Source organism: Condylura cristata, unplaced genomic scaffold (assembly GCF_000260355.1).
Source record: "Condylura cristata isolate star-nosed mole 26May11 unplaced genomic scaffold, ConCri1.0 scaffold00021, whole genome shotgun sequence".
Taxonomy (NCBI): Eukaryota; Metazoa; Chordata; class Mammalia; order Eulipotyphla; family Talpidae; genus Condylura; species Condylura cristata.
In genome coordinates, this window is record NW_004567122.1 from 23,660,407 (window position 1) to 23,684,656 (window position 24,250).

Below are 24,250 nucleotides of genomic sequence, written 5' to 3' on the forward strand. Positions count from 1 at the left end.
TCTTAAAGAAATGAAAGCTCATTAACACAAATTAAGTATTTTGCAACCTCCCTTGAGATTTTGCTACATTGATTTAAGAAGAGAGCTAGGAACTGAAACTCTGGCTGAAATTCTTATTTTATGGATCCTCCTGCAGGAATTTGTTAAGGCGAAAAGAGCCCAAGACCCTGGGGAATGGGAGGGACCACACTTGGTAGGAAAGAGATTGGAGAAGTGTAGAGGAAAGATAAGGAGCATTGAAGGGTGTCTGGGCCCCACCACACTGGGCCCTGGATGAGGCCCAAAACTTGCTCCAGGGTATGAGTGAACAAAGAAACCCAGGCTTCTCTATTCTCAAGAAAATAAATTCAAGACCTCATCCTCAGGGAACCACATGCTCTTTTCAACAAAACAGAAAATTTTTACACCTGGGCCTTTTATAACTTAGCCCAACCCAATCTTCCTCCCTTCTCCCTGTCGATTCCAACTTCCCTCCATGGTGGGATGCCTTCCCAAGCAGAAATGCCACCTTTGTTTCGTACTGTTCCCAGCTGAGGGGTCACCAAATCCCACCTACACCTCAGTCCATGTATCATTCTGTGATGGAGGCAAAGCAGGAAGCAATTCCCTTCTTTTCAGGTGATATAGATAACTTATCCCAGCAAATGACAGAGTCGGGAGCCAACTTATGGCTTCATGTCTATGCCCTTTGCACAGTCTAGCACAGAGGAGAGTGAACCTGCTGCTATGCTACTACCCTCGGAGCTGGGCTGGGGCTGACCTGCTGGAAAGTGGGGCTCACGCTTCATGTTGTCTTCCCTGGCAGTGGAATCTGGTGTGTGAGGATAACTGGAAGACGCCCCTCACCACCTCCTTGTTCTTCGTAGGCGTGCTCCTCGGCTCTTTCGTGTCTGGGCAGCTATCAGACAGGTAAGGATGCTGGAGGGAGGGCTTCTTGTCAATCACTACTTGCCTTGGGGCTGGATGGATTCTGGTGCTCCTTCCAGCAAAGGGAGACCCTTCAAAGCACTGAGTCAGTGATAGAAGGAGCCATGCTGTCTCTGGTCTCCTTGCCTCAGCCCCTTACCTGAACCTTCCATTGTTCAGAAAACAATGCTAGCCTAGCTAGGTTTTTACCAATAGTGGGGATGGGCACTGGCTCTGGTGGAAAATGGAGCCCCTATATCTCCAATCCCTCAAAATAAGACACACACACACACCCGCTCCCCAACTCTGAGATGTCCTGTGAACTGCCCACAGCCATCAGTGGAGGCGGGGCCGGGCAACAGACACCTGTTTGCTAACTGTGCACCTGCCTCTGCCGTAGGTCAGGCCCCTGGTTGGGCACTGGAGCCAAAGAGCTCACAGTCTGGAGGAGACAGCACCCCAGCTCCAGAAGGAGTGCGCCACAGCCCCTGAATGTTCAGTGGGGGCCAGAGCAGGAAGATGGAAGTGCAAAGTGGTAGCACTGGGGAGAGCTTCCCAATGCCACTAGTGACTAAGTTACTCCCTGAGGAGTAAGTCCTTGCCTCCCTCACAGTGGGGGCCTGATGGGAGCCCAAGTCCAACAGCCTGAGTTTGAAAATGGCATGAGAGACTATTCTGCTCGCACCCACTGATCCCTCTCAAAATGTGAAATTAAGACTTAAATCAACTACAGTGTCACTAACGGACATTTTTAGCAGCTACACTTTCTACAGCACTGAGGTTCACCGTTTTGGTTGGTCATTAGTCTTATCTAGGAATTTCTTTTTAAGTCTCAATTTCCAAGTGGCATCCCAGACAGTAAGAATCTCAGGAGGCAGGGTGCTCAGGAGGACAGAAGCTCTCCAGTGACTCCATGAGTCAAGACCGAAGATCACTGCCGCCGGGCACTTGGCTCCAAATTGATAGAATCCCTGTGTTGCTGCTATTTGCTGTACCTGCAATCTGTACTGTAACCATTTTCCAAAAATATGGTGGCAGCTTCTACCTGTGGCTCGTTCTAAACAGCAGATTTCGAATAGTCCTTGGATAAGATACTCTGTACTTTTGAGATATGGTGTCTCCACAAGAGGCTTAGAATCTCAAAAGACATGTGGATGTCTGAGACCTCACCAAGGAGAAACTTGGGAGGATGTGATAGGGGGAAAGTATCACAATCCTGAAAAATGAAGTCTGCAGTGAGGCCTGACCCAGGGCTGGCCACATGCCCCAGCTCCAGCGCCTGCCACCTGTGCCTGCCATGTTTTGTGCTGTGCTGTACTCTACAGGTTTGGCAGGAAGAACATCCTCTTTGCAACCATGGCTGTGCAGACTGGCTTCAGCTTCGTCCAGATCTTTTCCATCAGCTGGGAGATGTTCACCGTGTTATTTGTCATTGTTGGCATGGGCCAGATCTCCAACTACGTGGTGGCCTTCATACTAGGTAGGAATGGCTTCTGAGTCACAGAGCTCCTCTTTCTCATCCCAGGGAAAAGGGGGCACTGAAGAGGGCACAGCAGTGCTTCTACACAGCAGGGAAGGAAGCACCTCCTCCCGTGGTGCTCCTAAGTGCTCCTAAGATGTCATCAGACTTGGATTTATGTGTGTTGGGGAGGAGGCTACAGCCAACCATGGGATCCTCCTGCTCGCTTGCAGGAGCCCACTCAGGGCTGTGCCCTGAAGTGTGCTGGTGAATAAGAACTGGAGCTGGTAGGAATCAGCCACAAGATAACTGACACACATTTTGGGAACACTGGGCCTGGGAGAGACACAGAATGGGAGATATTAGCGAGAGAGACCTCCTCAGGGTGTTTTTACTCTGAGCTATAAAAGCTCAAGATTTCTGCCTGGGCCAGTGTTAAGGGTGTTTCCTGGAAGGTATGCATGGCCCGTGAAGGAGGACTTAGGGTAGTTGGGTAGGTTAGGGTGGTTGGTACACAGGTAGAGGAGGCACATACCAGATGAAATTCAGTGCCAATCCACTGTTGTTGGGCACATCTAGTCTCTCTCCAAGCCACAGTACACCCCCGTTGCCTATCAGCTACATGCAGGATGAGCCTCACCGCACTGATAGTAGTCCTGTCTCCTCACAGCAGTCTTGCTTCAGGAATATCAGGCTGTATGTGGGGGACTCGTAGCTAAAGGCCATGAAATGGCTCCTAGAGCCCTCACCAGTTTTTCCTGGGAGGAAGTGAGACAAGACTCATGCAGGTGGATCAGGGTCTTCCCACCTGGAGTGACAACCCCCAGTGTGCTCTGTGAATGGGTGAGAGAAGGGAAGATGACAAGCACCTCTGGACAGTAGACACAGTGGACACAGATACCCATAATTGCTAGCATGATCACATATCCTTGCTGGCTCTGTGAGGTCCCAGTCTATCCCTATTGTCACAGTAATATTAATAGTGTTCCTTTAATGTAGATCTAATGATTCTTCTCTCAAAAACTTAAATCTGATGAGATCATTCTGATCACTCTAAGAGTCTAAATGACTCACTGGCTTTAGAGGTGCTTTGTTCTCTTTGTTGAGAATGCTTATACTGTCAGGTTGCCAAGATGGAATTATTCAAATTCCACACCTTTAATCATTTGTGAAGAGCCCCTTGCCATGGGCCCAAACTCAAAGTCTGCAGAGGAGGAGGGGAGGTACAGCACCCCCTGGTGGCAGCAGGTAGTATCCTCTTCTACAGCCCAAAGGGAAGGGGCCTCTCTCCTCCCTGTGTTAGGAGAGGATCAGGGTCATGCGTGCAGAGGAGACAGCTTTGAGCCAGTGGTGTTGGAAACTGGCGGTTAGAGGAATATAGAACAGAAGCTGCGATCTTCTGGTGGCTGATAGCTCCATGGACACAGGACTCCTGGGTAAAGCAAAGCCTGATGTTCTCAGGTTTCAAATCTCCCAGGACTCACCCTCTTCCAGTCCATCAACATGTGGCACTCCCTGTACCCTGAAAGTCCATTGTGTGGTTCTACTTGGACCAGGCACCACCAGACCCTTTTAGGAGAACCAAAAGGACTGGAATGAAAGGATAGACACTCATGGTGAAACAAGAGGTGCAAAATCACGGGGATTGGGAGTCAGGTGGGCTTTTTGCCTGGCCTGGTATCCCCTAGGTTCTGTTGACTGGCCAGCATGGGGCGCTGCCTTTCCAGGGGCAGGGGCTGCTTCTGGAGCCACTGAAGCTCTTCTGTGTACGTGGATGAGGTAGAGAGAGCCCTCTGCAGGCCTTCAGGAAAGATCTGTCCAGTTGATTCTGACACTAGGATTCAACTCCCTTCCCTGCTGCGTGCTGAGAAGAGTGAGAGGACAAAGGGGAAGATCACATAAAGTCATTCAGAACTTCGATGTGTCAAGCCAGTGATTGGTGGGTGAGGCGCTGGGTGCACCAGGTTCTCTAACCAGCCTGTTGTCTGGGCCTGTTGTAGGGTGGAACCGGGTGGGGGGACCTTCTTGACCTAGTTTTACCCACTTTTCCCTGCAGGAAACTGCTGACTTTGGCATGACAGTCTTTGTTGGTCTGAACATTTAAGCGTGCCACAGAAGGCCAACCTGGTCTGTGGAGAAGCCACTCCAACTTCAGCCCCTGGGTTGGGTGGGACACCCGCTCCAGGCGAGGGCACCTTGGCTGTGGGCTTGACAGAAGCTCAGCAGCGCTCTCTGGTGTTTCAGGGCTGAAACAGTAGAACTTAAGGTTTTATTGACAAAAACATTAAACACCTAAGCTTGAGATCTGGGTGTGGAGTTCTCTGGGTGCCTTGGCTTTTGTCCTTAGGTTCTAGGGGAAGGTTGGTAAGACCCAGAGTTGGTAATCTCTAGGGTTTTTTGTTTGTTTTGTTCTGTTTTCTATTTTTCACTCTTATATACACAGTTTTTTTCCCCCTGCTTTTTATTTAGATTTCATTTTTTCTTAGGGCAGGTTTAGGTCACAGCAACATTATGAGGAAGGTGTAGACACTTCCCATACACACCCACACTCTCCCCCATTATGAACATTCCCCATCAGAGGCATACATTTGGAAGTTTTAAGAGTCATAACGTTAATTCAGGAAGCGGAATTATAGCTACTCTCAAAGCAATGCAGAAATGGATTCTCTTGTTCTGCTTTTTAAAAAGTATAAAGCCCACCAGAGTCATAGGAAATAAGACTAGGTGAGGAAGGAGCAGTGAGAACCACAGGCACATGAAGTGGATCCAGGTGGAAGTGAGGGTGCTGACAGTGATGCTGCTTCAGGAGGAAGTGACCATCAGGACCAAGGATACTGACACTGCCCACCTCTTAGTCCTCCCTCAAAATCTACTATCCCCAGAGATTAGCCCTTTCCACCTTCCAGAGCCTCTAGGCAAAATGTCAGTCAGAATCTTTCTTTATCCCTCAAGAGCTGGTTATTCCACACAGTTAGCTTCTTCTTATCTTCTGGACTGATTCATTAACTCAGTATTTTCCTAGTACACCTAGCTCATCCTCCTCTGCAGCATTTGTTACCTGTTAAGCTATTTCAGACTCTTCTGCTTCTGATGTCTGACATATCCTTCCTCTGGATAAGTTTGTAACTGAGGGCATCTTCCTTTATAACTTTGGTTATCAGGAATCTTTTGTAAATTTAAAGTTAAACTGTATCTATCATGCTGCCTTTCTTGGCCACATATTTTTAAAGATTTGTAAATTGAGATATAATTTTCCATGTGGTAATATGCACTCTTTGAAAGATCTAACTTGATTATTAGTATGTTCACAAAGCTGACAATCATCAACTCTAACATCAAAATATTTCCATCATCCCCCAAAGAAACCTAGCCCATAACAATCCCCACCCCAATCTTTACCCCCCTTTTCCTCTCCCCCTTAGAAACCACTCATCTACTCTCTGTCTCTATGGGTCTAGTCTGAACAAGTCCTATCAGTTGGTTCCTATAAATGGTCTCTGTGATTGTTTTCTTCATGTTTTTGAGGTTGACCCATCTTGCGGCAGGAATCAGCTTTCCACTGTGTGGCTACTCCACATTTTGTTCATCTGTTTGAGTCAATGGACATCTGGGTTGTTTCCACTTTGTGGCAATTATGAATAATGCTACTATGAGCATTTGACTGCAAGGTTATGTGGAAGTGTGTTTTCAGTTCTCCTGGGTATGTACCTAGGATTCGAATTGCTGGGTTATATGGTAACTTTATGCTTAACCATTTGAGGAACTGCCAGATTGTTTTCCAAAACAATCAGCTATAGATTTTGTTCTTTTGTCTAAGTCATAAGTTGATTTTTAATTTGTAGTCTAATGAATGATGGGAAGTACAGTGTCTTTGACCAAGAGATCCATCATTCCTTGATGTCTACTACATCTCAACTATCTGAGCAGAATGCAAGAATGAACTATCCCTGGACATCTACATATCTCAGACTTGTCTCACACTGGCATTTGAAGGATATGATCGCAGTCTTCATAATAGTAACTCCAAGCAGCAAGGCTTAGCAAAGTCACTGTCGTAGCAAATGAGTGTGAAGGAGCCCATGCTTTCCACACATGCCTGAAGGCGGGCTCTCCTGGCCCAGGGGCCTGGGTGTCACCCCACATCCTGGCAATTGCACCACATTTTTGTTTTGTTTCAGCTCAGTCTAGTTTGCATGAGCTGGGATCTGCTGCGGTCCTCTGTTGGTCAGAGGAGAAACCCACAGAGGAGGGCATGTTCTGCCTCCACCTGCAGTGGATTCAGTGATTCCTGAGCTGACTACTACAGAAGGACCCTGATGGCTGTGGAAGTGAGCCTGGTGCTCTCTGAGTCACTGCCTCTTGGGAAGAGTGCTCAGATTCAGGTAGCGAGGATAGGGTGTGGGCAAACGCTCCTGGCCAGGACATGCCTTTGATTGAAATGTCAGTTTCACTTCCAAATTTAGGCCCAGCTACACCAAGATCAACTGGGTTTTGCCCTAGGACCAAAAACCGAGGGGGTAGAGGAGACCAGGATGGGCATCCCCATAGGTAGAGCCAGAAGTCACCACTTGCTATCTTGCTGCCAGCTGGGATGGTCGTGGTGGCTACAGGCATCAGGTCTCTCTCCCAGTGTTTGACAGGAGGCTGGATGGCTCTCAGTCTATTAAAAAAACTGCTCAGGAAGAGAAAAAGTCTCACTTCTGAAAGCAGAGTGTGGCCTCCTCCAACTCCACACAAGCCTCTGGGAGAACCCAGGCTTTGTCCCCAAGTAATTGTTTTTCTAGAAGATACCCATCGGTCAAGTAGGCTGACATCCTGCACTTAGTACATATATGTGATTTATTTCAGCTCTTTACATAGTATCGATTATGTATAAAATAGTCATGTCAGTTCTTACATAACCTTATATAATTGTTATAAGAATTCAGAGAAATAATACATGTGAGCACCAGCCTCGATTCTGGTCCAAAGCATCCACTTATAATACTGGCTATGATGACGATGACGATGATGATATTGATGACGGTGGTGTTTAAGGAAAGGTGATTATCTAAAAGTCATTGAACAGGAAGTCAGGCTAATAAGGAACACTTCAGGTTCATGCCATCCATGTTGGTCCACAGAAAGGCCCAGAGGTAGCTTGACCAAGCTTCCCTCTGTCCCCCGTGGGAGCTCTGCATGGTGGGAAAAGGTCTGTTCTGCTGTGAGACCCAAGCTTGGAGAGGGAGATTATCCAGCAATCCAGTGGTATAACTTCTCTCTCTTCTCTTATCAGGGCCATGGAAGTATGAGGGAGCTCTCTTGGCCTAATGGTCCTACAAGATTCTCACTTGGTCCTATGTACTTTTTCTTGATTCCATAATCAGATCCTCCACTGTTTCACTACTGAATCTCTGCTTAGGAATAAAGCGCCCACTATTCTCTCCCCTATCATGATAATCACAGTGTTTAGAAACCATGGCATGGTTGAGTCTTCCCATGGAGTGGTAGGAAGATCAATGATGAGGTAAGCATAGATCTGGAAATAGCACGCAGATCCCCAGAGCAGTCAGGCCTCATCTTTGGAAATGAGCTTAGAGGTTGAGAAATGTCCCCAGGGGTTAAGGCTCAGAGATGAGAAGTACACAGTACTGACTATTATCAGCCTAGCTTTTAGAAATGGCTGTTCAGAGGGCATTCAGTTATGCTGAGTGAAGAAGTAAAGTGAGCAAGTCGGTCAGAAAGGGAAGTTGATTGTGGTAGTAATTTTACTGCTTCTCCGCAGTTAGCCTTTAACGCCTTAATCTGTGCTCAGGGTACATAAAACACCATTGAGAAAGTCTCCCTGAAAGCCAAGCCTGGACAACCTGAATGAGCTGCTTTGTATTCTCTGGGCTACTTCTTAGTGGGCAGAACAGAGACTAAAGTAGTGCCATTGCCATTAGCCAGATCTCCACCCCCGGGGTAGAGTGCCAAGAGTGGGCTCTGGGAAGGGCCTGGAGCTCTGTGACAACAGAAAGAAATTGGTTTTGGACTTGCCTTTCTCAAGCCAAAAGTTCTGAGGGACAGGCTGAATCTCAGGAAGAACTGGTGCTGGTGATCAGCTGCCGCTCCAAGCACAGCAGGAGCCGACAGCCACCTGCCAGTCCTTATAACAGGCTCAACGCTAAGCAGTCCTGGGCCTTTGGTATTCTGGGAAAACTCTTGGTGTTCCCTGGGTATGTGGCCAGCTCCAGGGCTGCCACCTTTCAGGGCAGAATGGTTCTTTTCTTTGCTTTCTTAGTCTAAATGGACTGTGTCTGCCTGGGGCACAGTGATCTCTGGGCACAATGTGACTATGGGTGAATTCAGCCCTGGGTGCTGGGAGTTGCTCACTGCACCTCTGTATCCAGCTGGATTCTATTTAACATTTCTGAGGGCCCAAGGGTTGCTAGTGGCATTCTAACATGTCTCAGTATCTGTGGCCTCTCTGCTGTTTCCCCATGGACCAGCACTGTTGATTTGCAGTGGAGGATGTGGGGAAAGCTAAATGCACCGTGACCCCACACAGCCCCTCAGAAGAATCCTGACTAGTCCCCTGAGGTGCCCTCTCTGCTCCTCATCCTGGGACTCTCATTTTGAAACTATGATTTTTCTCCTAAGGGCTTACTGCCTGGCGCTGGGCATGTCAGTTCTGTGACAAGATGGACTTTAAAATATTTATTTTTTAATGAGTATCTTAAATATTAAAGTATCTAAATGGCTCCTTCATGGGCCTTACCCAGGGGGCTTCCTTAAAACCTCACGAAAACTCATCTCTCTATAAGGCGGCATGTCTGGGATGACGTCCCACTTTCCTCCACCCTGACCACTCCTGCTCTGGGCCGTGAACCAAACGCCTTCTCCCTTTTCTGAATGGTTGAGTGTGGACCCTGGCTACCAGGTAATGATGTAAATAGCAAATATTAAAGTGAGTTAAAATGCTAACACTCCTCCCTTGTTTTGAACAGGAACAGAAATTCTTGGCAAGTCAGTTCGTATTATATTCTCCACGTTAGGAGTGTGCACATTTTTTGCAGTTGGCTACATGCTGCTGCCACTGTTTGCTTACTTCATCAGAGACTGGCGGATGCTGCTGCTGGCGCTGACGGTGCCGGGAGTGCTGTGTGTCCCGCTGTGGTGGTGAGTGTGGCCCAGTCCCAGACAGCCCCCTGCTACGAGGCCAGCATACCTGGAGCCCAGAGCCTGGTGCTGGCCCTAGCGTGGGCTTGCGTGATCTCACTGGAGCTGAGGCCTGGAGGAGCAGAGAGTGCCCCCTCCTTGTGGGTGGGCCTGTGTGCAGGGGTTTGATTCTCCACTCGTCCACAAAGCACTGTTCTCAGGAAATCCATTCCCCACTTTTCTCCGTTGCTGTTGTGGAGATGATGCTGTTGTTTTTTGTTTTTGTTTTCGTTTTTGTTTTTGTTTCAACTCTGCTCACTGATGTTTTGACATCTTTCTCTCCCTAGAAAACTTGTTTCTTCTTATGGATTCCAATAATATAATTTCTTCAAGCTTCCCTAGCACCTGGAGATTAACATCTCAGGTGGGCTTATTTGCTTAGGCTGAACGGGAGAGAGAATTACTTTTGCTTAATGACTTTGTTAGAGAAATATTCTCTTCTCTCCTGCCACAACCCTCCACTATTGACATATTAGTGTGGGAATAACAAAGTTTGGAATAGTGGCCACAGCTTGATCCGATATGATTATCCAGAAAATTTCAGGTAGGAGAAGAAAATAAGAATAAGGTCCCAGCTGTACCCTCTTTTTTTGGAGTTCTCATTTCTTTGGTTTTCCATACTTAAGAGTGAGGAAAGGGAATTTCTCCCATTGGGGGTTCTGGCACTCTCTACAGCAGCCTTTATTCATTTTTCTTGGTTTGATTGACATCACAATCAAATCTCCCAGCTGTGACTGGTTCCACTGAGCTGCCTTACCTTCACCTGCTTATACATAATAAAGCATCTTCCAGTTTTGGAAACTCAGGGCCTGCATGGTGCCCTGTCTTTTGGACACTCTGTCTAGGAAGCTGCCTTGAGCTCTTTACCTGCAAATGCTAGTCCCCAAATAGGCTGACAGGCTTCATTTTTGGTCTTGTTGGGCCAGGTGGCTATGGTCAGACCATGCCAAGCTACTGTCTTTCTATGACCTCTAAGACTATTCTGGTTTACCAATGCAAATTCTTGGCCTAGGATGTGGATGAAGGGGGAGAGAGAGAGAGAGAGAGAGAGAGAAAGAGAGCACTTTTTTTTTCTTTTCTTTTTTTACTTCCCTTTCATTTGAGAGAGAGTGTATAAAAAGTTATATACGATTTTGATTTGGAAATTTCCTTTGGAATCCCCTATGCGAGTCAGGAAAGTTTATACTAAACAAGAGCAGGCCATTATCTACACAACCCTGCCTCCAAGTAAGACACTCCTAATTCTCAAGAGAAGAACAATATTGTAAAAAGAAAACCACCACCATCGTCATCGTTTTCATCACCATCATCATGCCCTCTGTCCCTCTCTCCACAATCCCCTTTCTAAATGAATTATTGTAAAAGAGGCTGTTCAGAGGTTGTCTCAAGACATATTTTTCAAAGGTTATTTTCTGTCTCCTTGGAGCTATGATTTGGATCATCTATGTTCCCTGGCTCTGGCTGTCATTTTGGTCTAAAAGACCAGCATTTGAAATATATACTAGACTCAAGTTTATTTTGAGAGAGGAGAGAGGAGGAGGAGAAGGAGAAGAGAGAGAGAGAGAGAGAGAATAGATGTAAAAATAAAAGGGCCATGATTAACCAGAAGAAATTAGTAGGGACCTTTGCCATAGACTGATAACACAGGAAGGGCTAGCCCTGACCGGCCAGCACCCTGAGTGTTCAGCAAAGAAAGTCCATCCCTGGCAGAGCAGCCACATCTTTACTAAAAAGAATTACTTTTTCTGTTGCTCAGATCCCAGGCCAGGCATGTCTTGGCCGCTGCTTACTGTACCAGGGATAGCACTGCCCCAGCCGGAGGGTGGCCCTGGCCCTGGGCCAAAACTAAGCAGCTGCTAGTTCTGAAAGTTTAATAGCAATCGTCTTACTTTCCCATAAAAACAAAATCATTCCTCTGACCATCTTGTTTTTGAAGACAAGACTTCCCAAAAGGGTCCTTATCTGTCCAGGTGGGCTGAGATGACGTGGGAAATGCTTGGGGCTCAGTGCTACCTGCTCAATCAGTGTGTCACATGCAGGTCCCAGCACTGAACAACTTTCTCACTTCAATTTGAGTTAAACCCACAGACAGAATAAAGGGTCCCTCCTGTGGCGCTCCACTAACCTTTTTTTGTTTGTTTGTTTTTAATTTTGTAAATACATTTTCTACATTATTCTTCACTTTGTACATTTTTCATCTCAGTTGTATCCCCCGTGGACTTCCCACCACCACTTCACCCACATGCCATCACTGTAGTCCTGTGTGCTCTTCCCACCCCAGTTTTGAACTTTAAAATTATCAGCTAGACCTGAGACTATTGAATTGCTATGACTTTTTGGGTGCACAAAGTAGAGATCCCAGCTGCCCTGAACACAGGGGGCTAGAACTGGGAGGAGAGCCACTACACAGCCACTCTAGGTGGCCTGGAGGCTTTTTACATCCCAAGTTCCCTTGAAAAGCTTTGGGAGGGCCCCTGGTGGCCAGGGGTTAAGTCTCAGCATGTGATGACCGAGCTACAGTCTGCATTCAATCCCCCATCAAGGAGCTAACCCACAAGACACAGCAGACCTCTCCTGTCTTGCCCACTGCTCCCCTCAGCAGGGCATTTCAGTCAATCTGCTTGTTATGCTCCCCACTCTGTCTCTGGTGAATCCTCTCACCCCTGTACATCTGACCTACATCCCAGTTCTTCTACACAAAGATAAAAATAAACAAATGGAAAGGCTTGGCATTAAGTGACCACCTTCCTATGACCAAGCTCTGAAAGGAGTGTGTGTGTAGAGGGTGGGGAAGGAGCCCTCAGGAGCCATTTGGAGGAAGCATTGCAATTTCTAGGCACTTGAGACCATTGACTGCCCTGTCGTGAGAGCTTGTGGTGAGAAAGGTAGGAAATTTCTAAGCACAAGCTGTTTGGAGAAAGATTTTTGTTCTGAAGTAGCTGTACGCTGTGGCTGTGTATTAAAACCTCTAATTCTACACAAATACATCAGTCTTAGCCACATGCAATATTAAGATTGAAACTGAATAAACCTAAAAATTCATTTTCTCAAGCACACAGATCTAGTCCAATAACCAGCCATATGTGGTTAGCGGCTACTGCAGTGAACAGTACAGACATAGAACACTGCAGAAAGTTTACAGCTGTAACTCCTGAAGGTGGATGAAGCAACACAGTTGCTTCAGGAACCACCTAAGGCATATTCTGGAAGCTATTACAGCCTTCACTTGTTAGCCAGGGTGCTAGCAGGCTGGAGAATGGAGGTGGGAGGTGGCCATTTGGTAACTTTGTGTTTTGCTCTGAGGTACCTCCTAGTGAATCTTGGAGGACCCATTAATTATTGGAAGCCTCTGTATATTTTTGTAATTTATTTTCTAGGACAACTAAGTACTGCTGAATAGGTAAGAAATCAGGAACGAACAGGGAAATAGAAATAAATATCAATGGGATAAAAAATAAATATAAATACAAAAAAGAAAAATTAGAAGTCAACTGTGTCTGAGTATCAGTTATAAATGTGGATAGATTTTGTAACTTAAAAAATTAAGTTTCCATATATTAAAAAAAGAAAGAAACAACCACAAGACAGGCTGTCTCTCAGAAACCAGTCTGCGTTCTGGTGACCTGTGAGTCTGCTGAGGCATGGGACAGTGACCCAGAGGATGCCAGTACAGCCCCTGACTCCCCCAGCTACAGAAATTCCCTGGAGCACAGATGCCTGGCCATCTTTTACCAGAAAAGCTTATGACCATCACTAGTCGGGGCACCAGGGATTCTTACAGAGATGGGCTCACTGAAAAGACCAGACTTAACTGTCTAGTGGATTGTTTCTTCCGTGAGCCACATTGTAAAGTTTGGGGTGGCTTTCTCCAGTTGCCCTGATTTAAGCACACCCACAGTTAATACTATCCCAAGTATCACTGGTGGCCGTTCTTGTGATTTGATCCAAACTTGGAGATTTGAGGTGATTTTGGTTAGTCCTACAGGTAATTTATTCTTATTTCAATGGAAACCTTAGGTTTCCTTCCCAATTTTCTCTTAAAAGACAAACTAGAATTTCATAAAATCAAAATTACTGGGGTGGTGGAGGGGAACAAGGGGCAGCTTGATACTATCAAACCCTGTCATTGTGAAAAATTATAAACTATTAAAAATAAATTCTAGGTTTATTCCTGAATCTCCCCGATGGCTGATATCCCAGCGAAGATTTCAAGAAGCTGAAGATATTATTCAAAAAGCTGCAAAGATGAACAACATAGTTGCCCCAGTGGTGATTTTTGATCCCGTGGAGGTAAGTACTTAGGAATTTCCTCTTGAGATCAGCTATTCCTTATTGATTTTGCGGAACTGGTGATGTTTGAATGTTAGGATTAGGTGCACCCTGAGTCTCCCCAAATCTGCTGAGAAAAATGTCCAGGTCTTTAGTCTTGCTATGCTATGTCTAGAACCCGAAGTGCGAAGTGCTGAGGACTTGAAGTGTCCTCAGCCATGCTGGGTGCTTGTTCCTAGAAAAAAACTGTAAAGATTAAACACAGTTCCTGTGCTTAAGAAGCATAGAGTATAACTATGTAACTGAGAGTGTGAAGGGCATAAAATGAAAGAGAAATGAGCTGGGCGAGGAAATACTAAGTATGGAGTGAAATACAGAGTGGCACTCACTCTGAGCCAGAGGACGGTAGAGTGGCAGAGACAGGTCCAAACCCCAGAGGACACTGAGATGGGGCGGGGCCTACTGATAAGGGCCCAGGCAGGGAGCTACTCTGGATACCCCAGGAAAACTAGGGTGGCTGCAGTGGCCATATGCATGCCCCATCTTAAGTCCTGGGTACCCCAGGAAACAGAGCCCTGCGGAGGGTGTGGGCATGCCACAACCTCACCCAGGACTTCCTCCATTCCTGGCCTTTGGGATCTTTGACAGGAATGAATTTTCCAGCAGGGCTGGAAACTTAATCACAGTGACCACAAACCGAAGCTCTCAGAGGTCTGCCAGGAGAAACATCTCTTAATCCCTTGCTCTTTCAATCAAGAATTCCACTCCCAGCCTTAGTCATTCAACTGGATGCAAAAATAACACTGGGAGTGTTGAACACTTCTGCCTCAAGGCTTTGCTGCATGTTTTGTCTACATTAATTGGATTTGTGGTTGATTCCTGTCTGAGAGGAACTCAGAGGTCAGACCTACAAGGATGAAAACCATCATAGAATGTACAAGAGATACGCTGATGGGCTAGTGAAATCCATTGTTGAATCACATGCTTCTGACACACTTTGTTTCTTCCTTCTGGGAAGTTCAGTCTCCATGAAACACATTAAGCCTGAACTAGACAAGGCCACACAGTGCCACACAGCTAGAAGTCTCGCCAAGGCCTCTCCAGTGCCAAAGTGTATGCTCTTTCCAGCTGTGATTTCCCACCTCATATGAGGGTCCATGGCATTAACTTGGAAAAAACAGAGTATGATCTTAGAAAGTGATTTTGGCCTTCTCTGGCTTCCCCTGTGGGCCACCTCAATCTGCCCATGGTTCCTGGCTCAAAGGTATTTGGTCCTACATAGACCAGGGACAACCACCAAAAACTGCACCACTCCTGTCATGAGGTTTCCAAACCTGGGTCCTTAACATAGTCACCCAAGGAGCTTTCAGTATACAGATTCCCAGGCACCTGGACCTGCAGACATTCAAATTAGGCAGGCCCACAATGAACTCCGCAACCTGTACTTTCATAAGGGCCCAGGGTGGGAGGACCAGTGTTAGCACAGATCTAATCCACTGGTCCTTTGTGTGCATGGCACCTCTCCTAGAACTCTCAAGCAGAACTTCTAGCTCCCACTAGTTTATACAGGGCTTTTGCTTTGTTGTACTAACAGGGTTGTAATGCTAGTACTCGCCAAATGGTGCAGGAGGAAAATGCAATGTGGTGGTGCATTGTGTGAAGCAGTGTCTGGTTATTGTTGGAAAGAAAGATTCTGTAATCTGGGGAACACCTGCTCTAGCAGCAGCCTTCTCATGTCCATCACTGACTCTCACTATTTGCATGCTTGTACTTTTTCCCCAAGAGATTCTCACCTCAAAACCTTCTAATCTAGTTTCAATCCTGATTAGCTTGACTTCCTAACATATGTTAGGTTTACTTCAGTAAGTTAAAAATAAAGGAAGCCCAGGTCCTCCCTGGTGGCGCAGCTGGTTAAAGCACAGAACTAAGAAGCTTAAGCCACTTCCACATGAGTTCAATTCCCACCTGCCCCAGAGGTGACCCACATGGCGCAACAGACCTCTCCTGGCCCACCCGCTGCACCCTCACCCTACTTCGTTGATCTGCCTGTTTTGCTCCCCACTCTGTCTCTGGTGAATCCTCTCACCCTCCGCATCTCTGGCCTGTACCCTGGTTCTGTATGAATAAATAAATAAATCTTTAAAAAATAATAAAAAGAGGCCCTCCCTGGTGGCGCAGCGGGTTAAAGCACAGCATTGAGAATCTAAAGCCACTTCCACATGAGTTCGATTCCCGCCTGCCCCGGAGGTGACCACATGGTGCGGCAGACCTCTCCTGACCCACCCGCTGCTCCCCTCAGCAGTGTACTTCGCCCATCTGCCTGTTCTGTTCCCCACTCTGTCTCTGGTGAATCCTCTCACCGCCCCTGAGCCTCTGGCCTGTACCCCAGTTCTGTATGCACAAATAAATAAATCTTTAAAAAAAATAATAAAAAGAAAAGAAAAGAAGCCCATTGACAGTGATGAGAAATTGCCACTAACCACTGACAACTAGCATCTTTTTCTTGATGACATTATACTGAAAAGTTAAAATGTATTAGGAATTTATGAATAAACTACTGTGCTAATAATAGTATGTGTGTGTATGTGTGTATACACACACAATTTCACTTAATCTTCTCAGTTCCCATTTATTATACCCATTTTACAGAGAAGTAAACTGAGGCTCAGAGGCTAAATAGTAATTTTCCTGAGGCCCCCCAGTTAACGTAAGCCTGCTCTGATGCTGAAGCAACTACAAGTAAACTCTTAAAAACAGTCAGGGGCTCCAAAGCAATTTGGGGTTGTGTGGCTCAGTTAAGGAGACTATGGTAGCTGCTATGGCACTTTGTTATAGACAGTGAAGCTGAGGTTATATACTTGAGAAGCTTCTATCAAAAATGGGTCCCAAACATTTTAAAGTGTTAGTATAAGCTTCATCTATGTAGATACCCTTATTCTTCAGAAATTCCAGACTTCTAAGCATATTCAAGGTGAAAGGATAGTTACATGCATAAGTTTTTGCAGGCTGTCATGGCTGAAGATACATCCTCACTACTTCTTCATCTCATGGTTATTTGCATTATTTTAGCTACAGCAGCTAACACCCATGAAGCAACAGAAAGTTTTCATTCTGGACCTGTTCAGGACTCGGAATATTGCCACAATAACCACTATGTCTGTGCTGCTCTGGTAAGTAGAACAGGATCCGGAAAGCTGACATACAGCGCATAAGGATTACAACTGATTGTCTTTAATTCAAAGGAATATCAGGGAAAGGCCTGGATTTTCCCAAGACAAAATAAAAATGGTAGAATTTTAATTTCTTTAGAAATATCTCCATTAACTTGAAGACATTTCATCCATTTATTAGAAGTACTTAAGGCACTGGAAATGCCTCCAATAACCTGAGACTGGAAAAAATAAGTCATAGGAATGATTTTTAAGTCAATAGTACTGTTATTATTCAATAATTAGTATTTTTTAAATGTGTTTAAGTTGTTTAATAATTAACTATTCCCAAGGACTCACAGGGACTGAAATTTATGATGCGATTGGTGCCTACAGCTAAGATGCTAATTCAGCCTCTGCTTTCAGAGAGGCTGAATTTCATGCAATGGGACCATGAGTACAGAATAACCTGCAAAACCACAAGCTTTTTTCACTTGCTCACAGCAAACCAACATGTGATTTAAGACTAGAAGTAATAAGTTGATGTTTAGACTAGATTTAATAAGGTATCTGCTACGAAATGAGGAAGAAGTGAAAAAAGAGTCATGCCTACTTCATGAATGCTGCTCGGAAAGAAAGACAATGGATCAGAACTAGCAGGATCAGGCAAGAAAGACAATGGATCAGAACTAGCAGGATCAGGCTGCAGCTGGTCTATTTTTAGAGCCATGCTGTTTTGCAACTGGCAGAAATCAATGACAGGGCTTATGCCTCTGAATTAGGCAAGTGTGTCCTAATCACATGACTTCCCTTATTGTGGACTTCCTGATTTCTTACATGTCAGTATATATTATTGCTGCAAGTGCACCCTGAACTTTGGCACTAAGCCAATAAGCCAGTCACTGGTTTTATTTATACTACTCGTATTACCAAATATGAAACCACTAATTCTCCCGAATAATCAAATTTACTTATTGTTTTATTTTAGATTAGCTCTTGTGTCGCCCAACCTGGTAGAATATGAAGGAAGAGATCGAGAATGTTCCTGGGAACATTTTTCTGATAGCCTTTACTTTTTGGGTGTGTTAATAATAAGTATATTTCTGCAGATGGAAGTTTATGCAGTGGAATTATTTTTTTACAGGGAAGTTCCTAGGTGGAAGTTAACTGTAATGACAGGATAGGCAATGTACTCTGTCATACTTGGAAACATCAGAGGACATTCCCTCTTTTCCCTAGTGTTACTTTTATTAAATCAGTTGGCATTTACTCTAAGTGGATCCTATAGTACTATCTACTCTATCTTTATTTTTGGTAAGAATGAAATCTGAATGTTACATTCACTGATGTGACTGATGGTCTTCCTTCCTGTCTTAGCTCCAAGGGAATGGTGATATGCAAACTGTTCAAGAAGAAACTGAAATGTGGAGTTAACTAAACCAGAATAGTTATTGTTGAGTATTTATCTAGAAGAATGCCATCCAGTGGAACATGTTCCCCAACACCGCAGTCGATGATCACATGTGGCTACTGAGCAATTCTTGATGGCTGGTGTGACAGACTGAACTTTTAATTTCATCTAATCATAACTTATTTATATTTAAATAGCCCAAGATGGCTACTTGTTGGACATTAAGATCTAGACAATTTCTTGACTATCATAAAATTGTGGAGTGATTTGTGTCATCACTTTGGTTTTTCTCCTTCTGCTTTTCAGGATGCTGACCTCAGTGGGTTATTTTGCACTCTCTCTTAACTCTCCTAATTTACATGGAGATGCCTACTTGAACTGTTTCCTCTCAGCCCTGATTGAAGTTCCAGCTTACTTTACTGCCTGGCTACTCCTGCGAACCCTGCCTCGACGTTACTGCATAGCTGGAGTGCTGTTCTTGGGAGGGGGGGTGCTTCTCTTAATTCAGTTGGTGCCTGCAGGTAAGGTGCTAACTAATATTAACAGCTTACCGGAAAAAAAAACCTATACTTGCTGAGGCTAGTTACGCGTCACTGCTCCCTGTTTCTGCAGCTATTCACATCATAAACCATTTGTAATTTCCTGTTGAAACAACTTCCTTCAAAAAGAGCGTCAACCTCTAATAATCAGAAGTCACTAACTGAAGAGGAAGAATAACTCTCCCAGATACCACCTTTGTGGAAACATTCACCCCAAACCTAAACCTCTTCCTTGAGTCACAGCCCTAATTTCCAATACCTGGGTACTTTGAACCCTTTTCTCTGAGGTGTACATACAATCGAGCATTACAATTGGTAGTACATGCTAGTTCCAGTATAAATCCAGTGACTTATAATTTTTAATCTTCAAGTAGTTAAAGAGCACACAGAGACCTATGCTTCCCCTTGCCCCTTATGTCAAAATAACTCATATTATTTAAATGTTGCCAGTAGATCATTGATACACAGGGTTATGGAAATTTATGTTTCTTATAGTAATAAACAGGTTAGAGAGGCTTGATTCTTTTCTTTGAAAATTAAATTTAACTATGTTAACTATATTACAAAACAAAAGTTTTGTAAATTTAACTATATATACTTACTATAAAACTGTTGTAACAAGTGAAAGTGAACAAAGGTCACTGAATGCATAACTAGCCTAAAAAAACAATAGAGTGAAGCACAAAACAACCTCTCACTCTCCATTGGTGTTTCGAAATATTGGATGTTTGAAGAGAAAATGTTACTTGGGAAATATGTTTCTATTATAAGACGTTCCCACACAATAAGCATCATTTCTAAAAGCACCCTTATTTATGCTATGTCTTTTTTCCAGACTACGACTTCTTGTCCATTGGTCTGGTGATGTTAGGAAAATTCGGGATCACCTCTGCATTCTCCATGCTGTATGTCTTCACTGCAGAACTCTACCCAACCCTGGTCAGGAACATGGCTGTGGGGGTCACCTCCATGGCCTCCAGAGTGGGCAGCATCATTGCTCCCTACTTTGTTTACCTAGGTGAGATATATCATGCCAGTTTGTTCTCTTTTTGATCTAAAAATAATAGAAGTACATTTTGAAAACTTCAAATAGCATAGAAAGTACTAGAAAGAGGACAACTTTGCCCCTTCTCTCTCAGCTTGTAAAATGACAATCCTAGAAATAATCTGATATTAACTTTGGTGAATAGTCCGTCAGACATTTTGCTTTAATATATATGTGTGTGTGTGTATTTAATATATGGTATATATATATATATATATATACACACACAGACAGCATATATACATATAACATAGTATATATATATGAACACATCATATAGTGTGCATATTTACCTATATGGCTCTTAAATGCTCTTACATATTTGTTTCACAACTTTTAAAATGCAACATATTGTATCTTTATGTAGTGTTATACAATCTCTTTTTTATCTTCTTTTTAGTTGGTACATAGTGTTCTGTACATAGTTTATTTCACTGGATGAACATTTAGGCCAATTCCAGGCTTTTGTTATTACAAAGAACACTACAATGAATATTCCCCTACACCCCACTCCCTTTTGTTCGTTGTTTATGTATGTTAGGACTCTTGGTTAGAGTCACAGAAGTAAAATCATTGGAGCAATTAAAACATTTCATAGATATCACTAAATTGACCTCTGATCTTTGCAGTAACTTACAACCTATCAATGTATATGAGAGCCTGTTTACCTATGTCCTCACCAACAAAGGGGATTATCCAGTTATTTTATCATTGGTAATCTATTGTATGAAAAAAAATGGTTATTATTATTTTGTTTTTATTTAATTATGAATAAGGTAGCACGTTTTAAAAAATACACTTACTGACCTTCTATATTCTATGTCTTTTTCCATGACCAGACTGCTCCTGCCCATGTCTGTTTTAATCCATCTAGTAGTTTATCAACTTTTTCTTGTTTGTGAAACCTTTGTAATTGAAAGAAATTAGATCTTTGTATCTATTTGTAATTTTTTCCCTAGCTTATCATTTTCACTTTGGTTTTGTAATATTTTTATATTGATATTTCTACTTATCTCTCTGTATAATATCACAGTAGAACTTCAGTGTTCCATAGATATAGGATCTGGCATTGTGAGTCAATTCTTCCTAAGGACTCTACTTGTGAGAGATGTAGACATAATTCTCATTCTTCCTAGTCTCTCTCTTTGTCTCTCTCATACACACAAAGACATAAATGAGTTCTCAGAAAAGGTACATTCTAAGTCCTTACAGAGGAGAAATGTTTTCCTATCTTAAATACACTCTGCACCACCTAAGAAAGCAATGATGATATAAAACAATGTCATAACCCTTTGTTCCCCCAACACTTTCAAACTATGCTCATGTGGTCCAGTGGTGGGCCATTGTACATAAGAAACAGGTGTACAAGACAGAGCTTTCCATGCCACAATAGCTACATCCTGTTCTAAAACAGAAGTCTCATAGAAGCTTCAAGATGAGTGATTTTTGTCAAATAAAATCCTTAGCCATAATATTCTTCTGTGATCTCTGCATGTATAAGGGGAACAAGATGAATAATGCTATATAAGGAAGAGGGGGATTGGTCCTTCAAGTTACCTGGAAAACCCAGGCATATAAATTATCTTCAAAAAGAAACTGAAGTCTGACAGTACTTTTACCATGCCTGGCATTTAAATTGGGTTGAACATATTACTTAGAATTTTTAGTCTCATGGCTCTGTGAACCTCACGCCCCACAGTTGCCTGCTGGTTTGGACAAAAGCAAAGGCCATACAGTCACAATGGCCAGAACCTGTCTCTGTGACATCCTGATCAGCCTCTTTCCCTTTTTCCTCCTAGCTTCCATCTCCAACTGCTTACACCTTAAGAGTACACCTTGCTAGGCAAAAATTTCTATCAAAGGAACATCTATCATACAATACTAAGAACACAAAAGACCTCACGCTAGTGTGAAATCAAGTAGGTGATGGTTAGGGAAATGCAGAGGCAATGACCTTTGCCAAAAGAGAAATGACAAGATTTTGTATACTGTTTTTCTTCAGAAAAATGTCTCTCATTTAAAGCTGCTGTCAAATATCATTTTTCACCTTTACAAAAGTGATTCTCAAAAGCATCTGTAGAAGCTTTATATTGAATTGACGCACTTCTGTCCCTACCTTACAGGTGCTTACAACAAAATCCTACCCTACATCCTCATGGGCAGCCTCACTGTCCTGATCGGCATTATCACCCTACTTTTCCCTGAAAGTTTTGGAATGACTCTGCCTGAGAACTTAGAGCAGATGCAGAGTGTGAAAGGGTAAGTGGAACTTTTAAAAATGATACCAAAATTCCTCAGAAAGAATTTTGAGGAATTTGCAAGAGTACCAAGTAATGTTCTGAAAAAGAAGTAGAAAATGACCCTATCAGATAATAAAGCACATTATTAAGTGATGGTAGTATAAACAGTGGATGAATGATATAGGAATAGAAACCAATGAAAAAGAGCTCATAATTAAACCCAAGAAAATGGGTAGTTCAGAAAAGGTAGGTTCATCAGGAAAAAGCTATTAGAACATTAACCAGCCATTTTTGATAACTAATGTTTTTTTTTAAAGTCAATTCTATTTCAAAGTATAACAAGGTATATTTCAGAAGGATTAAGAAGCTAGCTTTAAAGTTATAAAATCATAAATGCAGCAGAGAAAAATATTTTTATAACCTAGAAAAGATCCTTCTGAGCATAATGTCAAAAACAAAAGGCATGAAAGAAAAGATTGGTATTTCTGGTTATATAATTTTAGCTATTGTTGGCACAGCAAAAAAGAAACTATCAATAAAGACAAGGTCAGCAAGCCAGAGGGAAGTTGGTGTGATACAGTGCAGCTAAATGCTTGCAGAGTGAAACTACCTGGCTTCAAACCCCAAAGCTGCTGCATAACTGTGGGCAAGTTACTGAATTTTCACTAAGCCTATGTATTCCCACCTGTTCTATGGGAATAGTGTATATCGTTATATAAGATTCACTGCCTGGGCATGATAAAGGTAGGTCTCTCTCTGAATGGATTCAGCTACCTGACAGGACATGTGTGGCAAACCCTTCAGTAGCCAGTAGGAAAAAACAAACAACTCAGTAGGTAGTCTGATTTTTGTAATGTTAAAGCTACTTCAATATCAACTTAAATATGCCAGGAACTTCATGTTTACTACACTATCCTCTATTCTTCAGTGATTGTGAATGCCATTAAGCATTCCATTATGAAATGCCATAAGTATTTCTCCATTAAAGAAAACGGCTCCAAATATTCAAAATCAAAATAATAGATCTAGACTCAGAGAGTCAAAATCAGAGAGTCATTAAAGTGAAAAGTACTTGTTCATTAACTGGAGACATGTTTCTCTGTATCACTATGTGATTTTAAGGAGTAGAATCTGGAGTATTTCATCTTCTTTAGCAAGTCTCTTATTTTCAGGTTCAGATCTGAGAAAAAAACAAGAGAGTCAATGGAGAAAGATGAAAATCCCAAAGTCATAATAACTACATTCTGATAAAATTTCCATCCCATCACCTGAAAAAGTTGACACATAAGACTCTGTGAAGAAACCAAACTCTTTCCTAATGAAATGGACCTACTATATAGCAATTAACACTAACATGGACCTTGCTACTGAAAAATTCTTAACACGCAGCAAACCCTGAACAACTCTTCCAAATAATCTCATTTTTAAAAACAAACCTTTTCTAGAGAGTCCTCTTTACAAATTAGTTTGGTGAAATTAGTAATATTTTTTGAAAACATATTAGTCAAGGGCTGGTAAATCCATATAAAGATTAATACTCATTTCCAACATACAGCTGCTATCCAGATAAAAGAATATCATTGTACTAGCACAACTATTAGGTGACAGCAGTGTGTATGGGTGTGTGTATGATTGTATACATGAACCAATACATTTAAAATTGTAGTTGTTTTTAAAGTAAATTCATATATTGCTGTAAAGTAATAAGTATATGCCATATTCCTATCCAGGAATTTTTATACACTCCTTTGAGGGGAATGATAGCAGATATTTATTAATAGTTTTTTAAGTGAAATACAGTCAGAGATCAAGTGGCCTGGTGTGTGTGACCTGTCGGCATTTAAGAAGGAAACTAAGGCAGTTCATAGCTAGAGGTCCAGCACAGCCTATTAACTGTTCCACATTTACCATGCTCATTTTGAGCACATGACTAAGCCTCTGTTTCCTAAGGCTGTCTTAAGAGATAGTTTGCAGGTAAACAAAGAAGGAGGAAAACTGTGCAAACCAGTTGTATTGGTAAAGATGGTTTGCGAGCCCCACAGCCAAGAGGGAT

At 43.2% G+C, this 24,250-nt stretch overlaps 1 protein-coding gene across 1 annotated transcript in view; it reads left to right on the forward strand.

Annotated features, from left to right (window-relative positions):
* SLC22A4 (solute carrier family 22 (organic cation/zwitterion transporter), member 4) overlaps positions 1 to 23,924 on the forward strand; it is a 48,582-nt gene extending 24,658 nt beyond the window's left edge. Inside the window, exons 2-10 of the mRNA XM_012727904.1 lie at positions 806 to 909; positions 2,232 to 2,386; positions 9,334 to 9,505; positions 13,708 to 13,834; positions 16,883 to 16,983; positions 18,680 to 18,894; positions 19,748 to 19,930; positions 22,081 to 22,216; positions 23,370 to 23,924. Of these exons, the coding sequence (XP_012583358.1) occupies positions 806 to 909; positions 2,232 to 2,386; positions 9,334 to 9,505; positions 13,708 to 13,834; positions 16,883 to 16,983; positions 18,680 to 18,894; positions 19,748 to 19,930; positions 22,081 to 22,216; positions 23,370 to 23,445 (1,269 nt within the window). The 3' untranslated portion in view covers positions 23,446 to 23,924. The remainder of the gene's footprint in view (positions 1 to 805; positions 910 to 2,231; positions 2,387 to 9,333; positions 9,506 to 13,707; positions 13,835 to 16,882; positions 16,984 to 18,679; positions 18,895 to 19,747; positions 19,931 to 22,080; positions 22,217 to 23,369) is intronic.
* Positions 23,925 to 24,250: the final 326 nt, after the last annotated feature.